General features: G+C 36.4%; 1 protein-coding gene across 1 annotated transcript in view; it reads right to left on the bottom strand.

The window, feature by feature from the left end:
- Positions 1 to 3,926: 3,926 nt before the first annotated feature.
- Positions 3,927 to 9,659, bottom strand: part of BANK1 (B-cell scaffold protein with ankyrin repeats 1) — a 110,223-nt gene continuing 104,490 nt past the window's right edge. The window contains exons 8-9 of the mRNA XM_006893112.1: positions 6,672 to 6,727; positions 3,927 to 3,986 (exon numbers count right to left, since the gene is read on the bottom strand). Coding sequence (XP_006893174.1) covers positions 3,927 to 3,986; positions 6,672 to 6,727 — 116 coding nt within the window. The remainder of the gene's footprint in view (positions 3,987 to 6,671; positions 6,728 to 9,659) is intronic.

Here is a 9,659-nt window from a genome sequence, read left to right as displayed (position 1 = left end):
TGGATAAATTATGTATATTGCATTGAAACAGATGAGGGAGAGAACAGTTCAAAAGCAATATATTATAGGGTATTATTATCATAAGAGTCCAGACTAAAGGTTGCAGAGTGGAGTATACTCGGGGTCCGGGGGGGGTGTGTTGTGGGGGGATTGCATACCGATGAAGGAATTTTTCTTTTATTTTTCAAAGAGAAGAAAGAACTGGGGGTGGGGGTGGGGGGCTGGGAAGGGAGAAAAGTGCAATAATGAATGCATGGAAATCCAAAATCTCTGTAAATTTTCATTAAAATTAATTTAAAAAAAAGAAAAGAGAAAAAAAATACCATTACTGATAAATCTCTGTAAATTGACCAGGAAACACAGTAGATTATAAATAACTTCCCTACCCGTTGACTTTGAAGAAAAGAAGCAACATATACTAATGGCTAACTTTGAAGAGAAGATTTGACTCGTCTTTGTCATTCACACTTTGTACTGAGTCCAGGCAAGAAAATAGTGTATGAACCTGGGACTTCAGCATACTCAATGAGAAAAAACAGATTAACTTTCTCAACTTTGACACTCTGCAATGACTGAGTTCTTGTTGGAAAAGTTGCACTCTATAATTCAGATCTTGCTGACCTTGGACCTTCACCAAAGAGACCTCTGCTCATTAAAAACTGGGGTCAATTTCCACACTTGTTAGAAGTCAAACAATTCTTCCCTAACCATTGAACTCTGGTGGCTTGGTGGTAAGAAGGTGCGCTGCAATCACAAAGGCACATGTTTCAAGTTCGCCAACTGCTTCATGGGAAAAGGATGTGGGCTATCTCTGGTGTAATTAACTGCCTCTGGGTCAGCAATGGGTTGGTTCTGACTCAATGATACACAACAACAGCATTGAACTAAGCTTCTACATTGTTCTGAATCTCCAGTCTTAAAAATCTTGCAGTCTTACTTATTAGCTTTGCCATAACTTTCATTCAATTAACTAATGAAGATGACACAACCTTGCTTGCTGAAATTGAAGAAGACGTACAGCGCTTGCTGCAGAAGATCATGGGCTGGAGTATCTACTATGGATTGAAGCTCAATATCAAGAAAATAAAGATTCTCACCACTGGGCAAATTGGCAGCACCAAGATAGATGGAGAAGAAACTGATGTTGTTAACATTTACAGCTTGCTCAGATCCACAATTAACACTCTTAGCACCAGCAGTCAGGAGATCAAAAGACATTGCCTTGTGAAAATCTGCTGTCAGGGACCACTCCAGAGTGCTGAAGAGCAATGATGTCAGCCTAGAGGCTAAGGAACACCTAATCCAGGACATAAACTTCTCAATTACTTGCAATTTGGCAGAAAGAGCTGGACAATGACTAAAGATGACAGAAGAATAATCGATGCCTTCAAATTGTGCTGGAAAAGTCTTTAACATACCATGGACTGCCAAGAAAACAAATAGATCTGTTTTGGAGAGGGTGAAATCAAGTTTCTCCTTGGAGGTTAGGATTTTGAAACTCCGTCTCACATACTTTGGGCACGTGGCCCGGAGAGACAGGTTCTTGGAGAAGCACATCATGTTTGGAATGGTGGAGGGACAGCACAGGAGAGGAAGACCCTGGATGAGATGGACTGATAGATACAGTGACTGGGCCAATGATGGTAGGTGTGTCAGAAATAGAGAGATTGGCTCAGGACATGGCAGGCTTCAGGTCACTATGGGTTGCAGATGACTCGATGGCACATAACAACAACATCATAAACTTGAGCATTTCTTTAATTATTATTATAATGCAAAATCTGTGTGACTCTAATTTTATAATTTAGCTTGCTTGGCTCCACAGTCGACAGTCTTGGCACCAGCAGCCAGGAAATTAAAAGGCGCATTGCCATGGGAAAGTCTGCTGTTAGGGACCGCTCCAAAGTACTGAAGAGCAATGGTGTCTCTCTGGAGACTAAGGTGCGTCTAATACAGGCCATGGTCTTCGCAATTGCTTGTTACGCATCAGAGAGTTGGAGAATAACCAAGGAGGATAGAAGGAGAATTGATGCCTTTGAGCTGTGGTGCTGGAGAAGAGTATTGAGAATACCATAGACTGCTAGGAAAACAAACAGATTCATCCTGGAAAGGGTTAAACTGGGTGGCTCCTTGGAGGCAAGGATTCTGAGGCTCCGTCTAACATACTTTGGACATGTTGTGAGGCAAGACCTGTCCTTGGACAAGGACATCGTACTTGGGAGGGTGGAGGGACGGCGGAGGGGAAGGCCCTCTATGAGGTGGATTGATTCAGTGACTGGGATAATTGGGATGGGAGTGTCAGAGACAGTGCTGTTGGCACAGGACAGAGCAGATTTTAGGGCTGTTGTACATAGGATCGCTATGAGTCACAAGCGACTCGACGGCACATAACAACAACACAACAACATAGTAAAAAAAAAACAAAACCAACCAAACAAACAAACAAACCCCAAAACCCCAAACAACCCAAAAACATCCAACCCTTGTGTTTTATTTATGAGACTTACATAGGGAAATTAAGTTTTGAAACTATCTCAGTAAACTTCTGTCATTAAGCCGGTAGAAAGAAGAATCTAGAGGTTAATTCTCACATTTCTTTTGAAAAGTTAGACATAGATTTAGACTTTTATTTGCAGTAATTTTACATGGAGGACTTAGGACAATAACATTTATCCTGTCTTCTTTCTTTTTTTTATTTTATTTTACAATCAAGGAGTGCTACACCTCCCACTTTTTATTTTTATTTTCATTTTCTTTCTTTTTTTTTAAAGAAAAAAAAATTCCTTCATTAGTATACAATTCCCACCACCCCCCACCCCGAGTACACTTCTCTATGCAACCTTAATTCTGGATTCCTGTGCTAACCATAATACTCAATCACATATCACTTATAATCTGTTCTTTCCCTCATCTGTTTCAATACAATATACATAATTTATCCAGTTTTTTTTTGTCATATGCCCACCCTGATGTCAGACCCATTCTACAACAGTGGCACTATGCAGTATTTGTCCCTTTGTGACTGAGATATTTCACTCAGCATAATGTCCTGTCTATTTCTAACAAATAGGTTGATGACACTGGAAGACTCTTAGTAAGGACTAAATTGTAGAAACAGTAATTCAATATAGAGAAAGTGGAAAAACACACTAAAATTAGAAAAGTTCCACATATATAGCAATTACAGATTTTTAGGCTTAGACATTGATAACATTGACCAGTAACTTAAAAATATACAAATGTGTACTATTTTTTATTTTGGCTATTCTAAGTTTACCATGGGTAGAACTATTAAGATTAGGGATCCAAACAGGCCAGAAACTTTGTTATACAGCTTTTAATTTCTCTTTTCTTGTTTTACTTTAATTTACACAGTGGAAAATAACTACCGAAGTGGAAAGTGCATTCTAAATGCAAACATTTCGGCAGAGTATCAAATACTATGGAATTACATTTTCATTTATATATATTCATCTGGAGCAAGCATAATGCCAATAAAATTGTGGCTAAAACAAATTCCAAAATCCATTGGCTCATTTCTACTTTTATGGTATCGATCTGCCCTAAGAGAGGAGGCAATCCAAATCTTCTCTGGTTTCTCCTAGAGAACACATTTGCACATTCTTGTACTTAGTTACAATAACCTGAAAATGAGATAATACTAAATGTATTAATAACTAATGGCTCTTCAGAAGGAATTGACTAGCTAGTATAAAATTGGTCCTACACATAAATCTTCCAAGAAACAATCACATTTAGCTTGAAAAATACATGTTTATCCTTTCAAAAGAAGACAATAAAATATTTAAAAAGCTCTTTTTCTTAGATAAATTATTCCTTCAGGTCCCTAACTAGCCAATTTAGATTCCCATTCATGTATATGTATGTATATATATATTTATATAAACACTAATATTTTACCATATTTAATAATCTTTCCTGCAATGGAAACCAATTTCTTTTTCAACTGGAAGTTTAGCAGGAGGCTACAAAAGAAGAACAGAAGATTAGCATTTTTCCATTTCAAGGCTAAACGAAGAAACATGACGTATACATGGTTGTTCTTCAAAACCATTGAAAAAGAGCTTTGTAGAGGCAATTGGCAAGGAGATTTTTGTCTTAAAGAAAATAGAATAATTATAAAGTTCAACTACATCAAAGTCCTTGAATTCAAAATTTGCTTACTGTTTGAGGGAGACCCAGCCTAATTAGGAAATTTTTGCTTTTTCTGCTACGCAAAATCTTGCATTCACATATATTGTTGTTGTTGTTGTTTATTGTTATTGAGTCAAGCATGACTCATAGCAATGCTATGAATAAAAGGCCTAAAGCTTTTTTATAACTATTGTCATTTATCAAAGTTCATAGTTTCCAGAAGCATGTTGTTTAGGAAGTGGATGTCACTCCTGCTTCCAAACCTGTCTTAAAATGGGAGCTCCATCAAACGCTGTCCACCACGGATAACCATTATGGCATTTGACATCCCAATGGCACAAGGTTCAGCATCACAGCAACCCCAGGTTACCTCAGTACAGAATATTGAAAGAAGAGTGCTGACCACTTACAAGAATGTTTCTCCAAAATTTAGTAACAATCAACTTTAAATATAAAGGCCCTCTCTGCAGTCTGGTTGACTCTAAACAAGAAACTTAAATGAAAAACAACCAATATAGTATGTTGTTGGTATGAGCCATTGAGTCACCTGTGATGTATAGTGACCTTACATACAGCACCTCTGAACCCTTCCCTGTCCTGAGCCAGTTTCACTAATTCCAACACAACTCCCACTGCCCCAGATACTGTACCAATTCATCTCATTTAGGGTCTTCCTCTCCTGCACTGTCCCTCTACCCTTCTGAGCCTGATGTCCTTCTCTAATTAAAAAAAACAAACACAAAAAACAAAACAATACAAAACCAACCCAAACTAAACAAAAATAATGTAGCTGTTTTCCTATGTGGGAACATAAACAACACTGCATTGTGAATATGGGGAAGAACTGTCTGAAAGGAACATTAGATATGATAACAATCTGGAACAAAGAAGTGTATGGCAAAGTGGACTGCGGGAGGGGGAAGAAGGGAGGGAACAATGAAATTGAAGACTCAACTTCTCTGTAAACTTCTGTTAAAATCACAATTAAAAAACCAAAACTGTATTTTAGTCTCATGGGACAACACAGTTTTGCCACAAGTTCATGATCTGCATTTTAATGAGGTGTGTAGCATCTGAGTTCTTAAAGGTTTGTGAACAGCCATTTAAGACACAACTACTAATCAATTTTTGTTGTACTGAAAGAGAATGTGAGAAATCAAGGATAAATGACAGCCTCATCTGTGCTGAAGCCAGAAGAATTAGATGAAGGCTGGCTGTAGTTAATTTTTATCAGGGTCACAATAGATGGCTCTGGGTAGGATGGGAGAAAATCAGAACTCATAGTTTTAAAAATGTTCAGACTTTCTGAATCTATTGAGACTAGAGGTCTCTGGGAGAGTATTTCCTCAAGATATTTAATCCTTTAACCAAAATTATCCTTCAGGTCATCTTTTAATAAAGTAACAGATTGGCAAATGACATGTCTCATAAATAAGGTTTACACTGAAAAACCATCTGTATAAAGCTAAAAGGTCAATAATTACTCAAAAGAAAAATGAGGTGACAAAGGGGTTAGGGACAAGGGAACTATAGTAGTAGAAATGGGCTAACCAGAACACATTTTATGTGGCAATGTTGACATATTGCTAATAGTGTAACTAATATCACTGAAAAACTTGTCTAGAAATTATTAAATGGTTACCTAATTTGGTCTATAAACTTTCACCAAAAGAACAATAAAGGATTATTTCTAAAAATCACAATGGTCGTGTATTCTTTCAGATCATTATAAAAGAAACTTGGTTGGCAAAGACATTTTCATAAACTCATAGGTTTGTGCGGCTTCCTACAATTCTACTACCATTTAAGAAATTTAATAATATCTCAACAAATTCTTAAAGATGAATGATTTATTTATTTGAATTATAAGTGAACTAAAAGACTTAACTAAAACTTGGTAAACTAAAATTAGTTCATTATAATTATTCAACAAGAGTTCTAATTCAGTGTTTTCACTAGAAATGTGATTGTCACAAGGCCCTTGATAATAGTAAAAATATGTTACAACACTTAAGTATATTCAAGATAGTTAGAATATCCTGATATTGTGAAGGAAAATGTATGGTCAGGACATTGTTCTCTTAGTTTTAACTACTGTAGTCCTTTGTTTAGGGCTATATTTAACCTCTCATTAGCAATCTGTTTTCAGTTTTACAGTGTGAAGTGATGCAGACTTGCACCAATGTTAATTTGGAGTTTTTCTACAACAGAACTTTCAGGACTACGCACAGATGTATTTACAATTCCTTTAAGACTTGCTTGTTGTGTCCATAATGAATTTGCTCTTTGTGAGTTTGTTCTTGTTGTTTGAGTTCCATTTACTTTCTCCCAAATAGTTAATATTCTGAAATTATGGGTAAGGAATTTTTGTACACATAGTCTTATGAAAACCTTGGTTTTATTATTTGTTGGAATGCTTCATATAGAGATACAATAACACACTGTGATACTCTGTCTTGAAAGAGAAGTTCTTTCGTTGCATTTTATTAAAAAAAATAAAGAAAATAACAGCTTACCTTGTTGCCAAAGGGTGTGCTACACAAATTGTTTTCATTTGGGGATGTTTCATTGGCTAGAAATAGAAACTCTATTAGCGTCTCATCAATCATTCAAATAGTTAATGATTTATTTATTCAATATTTTTCAATAATATATTTAAAATGTAAGATACAGATAAAGAAAAAAGGATTAAATGATATATTGAAAGAGCACCCTTGATAAATGTGCTATTTATGTGTGTGTGTATTCTTATATATAAATTTTACTTCCAATTGAGTTCAGAAACAATCTTTTCAATACCTCTGAATAACAATCTCTGCTTGATCACTATTTTCTTTACCCTTTTAGATTGCTGCGAATACCCTTTCTCCTCCTCCATTTTATTTTCTCTTTTCTCCACTTACCAAGATTGGCTAATTACAAAACATACTTTACCAAAACGTGTTCATGCTTGGACTTATGCTACTTGGGTTTATAGGTTAGTGGAAATAATGAATATACTTGAATGTTAATTGAATGACTAGAGATTAAATTCTACCAATAGACATCTTGGCAGAAAATTGGGTGATCTAAAACCCCTATAGAGCACAAGATGCTATTATACACAAGGTCACCATAAATTGGAATAGACTTGATAATTGGTCCATTATTTGTGATCCTTTTATGTTCAAAATGGCCTTTTCATTTTCTGATTCATCAATATGGCTTAGACCATTGCTAATCCATACTCACAGTCAATGTTTTGGCATAGGCTATAACCTAATGCTTCTAGTTTACTTGTGTCTAGCTGGCCTTCTGACATTTGACACACATTCCTCCCCTTATCATCCATCACCAATTTCAATGAATTGTTCTCTTGAGTATTATTCAAATTTCACTTCATTTGCTCTATTAGTAACCACCAGTTATCAAGCATCAGCCTTATTTACATCTATCATCATCAATCTTCATGAAAATTAATGATGTTAAGAAATATTATTCACATTTTACATTTTAAGGAAACCTATGTAGAATGCTTACATGACTCGACAAAATCTAAAGTAGATGTGAAGACCCAGGACAGTGCAATCAAAGGTCAATGCACATATAATAATGCTCCCTTCGGAAGGGGGAAGATTAAGGGCTAGGTTTAACCAAGAGATTGGTGATTGGATTTCATTCAGTGGCTCAGTAGGATCTACTTCCATGAAGATCACAGCCTAGAAAATCCCATGAAAAAACTATACACTATTAAGTGCACCACATGCTTGATCTATGACATATAACATCACTGCTACCACAGCAGAATCATTTTGTATTTATCCCAGGTGTCAAATGGTTTTGCCTGTAAATATAAAATCTATGTGAGTTTTTACACTGAACTCCTTAACCATACCTTGTTAACATGGAAAATAGGTTTACTATGCATTTTACTCCAAGAACTTACCAGCTGCATGGTGTACTATAGTGAGTTTATCTGGAAGGGGGGGAGGAAGGAGAGCACATTAATGAGTATTGTTTAACATACAGACTAAACTACCTACTTATTATATTACTTGACTAGTTATCATATTCAAGTTATGAAATATCACAATATGACTTCAAAATATTCTTCCAGCTATTAAATAGGTCACCATATCTTTTATTATTTTTATCTATTTTGTTCCTGACACTTAGTTAAAGGTATTTAGAATGGTGATGTTTAGATACAATCCACACTTAACAAGATCTTGTTGCTTATTTTGAAACTCTTAATTTGAACTTTCTGGATCATTTAACATTCTACCCAAAGCATCCTTAACTATTGCCACCCCTGGGTTGAATTTGTTTTTAACTCCTTCAGCTTAAGAAATGCTGAGTGAGTTTGGTCCTTTTGATTTTCTGACTCCAGCTCTCTACACATTTCATTATAGTATCTTGCTTTGTCGTCCTGAGCTACCTTTTGAAATTTTCAGTTCAACTCTTTGATTTCTTGGTTTCTTCCTTTAGCTTCTGCTTCTCGGTGCTCTAATGCAATATTCAGAGTCTCATCTGACATTTATCTTGGTCTTTTCTTCTTCTTCTTCTTCTTCTTCAGCCTTTGTAATGATCTTTTTGCATTCTTCATGGATGATTTTCTTGATATCCTCCCAGAGCCTATTTGGTCATTAAAAGAAGATGGAAGGAGTACACAGATTCACTGCATCAGAAGGAATTGGCTGACACAGAAGAATTTCATGAAATAACATATGAGCAAGAGCCTGTGGTGATGAAAGAGGATGTTCAAGTTGTTATGAAGTAACTGGCAAAAAACAAGGCTCCAGGAGTTGACGGCATACCAATTGACATATTTCAACAAACAGACATTGCCCTGGATGTGCTCACTAAGTTGTACCAAGAAATCTGGAGGACAGCTATCTGGCCAACTGACTGGAAAAGATCAACATTTGTTCCCATTCTAAAGAAAGGTGACCCAACAGAATACGGAAATTATCGAACAGTATCATTAATATCACATGCAAGCAAGATTCTGCTGAAAATTATCCAAAACGATTGGAGCAATATGGCAGAGAACTGCCAGATGTGCAGGTTGGATTTAGAAGCGGTCATGATGCTTGGGATATTATAGCTAATGTTAGATGGATCTTGGCAGAAAGCAGAGAATACCAGAAAAATGTCTATCTGTGCTTCATTGACTATGCAAAGGCTTTTGACTGTGTGGCTTACAACAAGCTATGGCTGACTCTGTGAAAACGGGAATCCCAGAACATTTTATTGTGCTAATGTGAAATGTATACTTGGACCAAGGGGCAGTCGTCAGAACAGAGCAAAGAGACACTACATGGTTCAAAAGCAAGAAGGGGGGTCCGTCAGGGATGTATTCTGTCTCCATATCTTTTCAATCTGTATGCAGAATAGACGATCCGTGATGCTGGGCTCTGCTAGGAGGAATGGGGCATCAAGATTGTTGGAAGTTATCAACAACTTGCATTATACAGATGATGCAACCCTGCTTGCTGAAACTGAGGAAGGCCTGAAGCACTTGC

Source organism: Elephantulus edwardii, unplaced genomic scaffold (genome assembly GCF_000299155.1).
Source record: "Elephantulus edwardii isolate Elephantulus edwardi_28Jun2011 unplaced genomic scaffold, EleEdw1.0 scaffold00122, whole genome shotgun sequence".
Classification (NCBI taxonomy): Eukaryota; Metazoa; Chordata; class Mammalia; order Macroscelidea; family Macroscelididae; genus Elephantulus; species Elephantulus edwardii.
The sequence above is the reverse complement of the archived record's forward strand: the minus strand, read 5'-3'. Positions and strand labels throughout refer to the sequence as shown.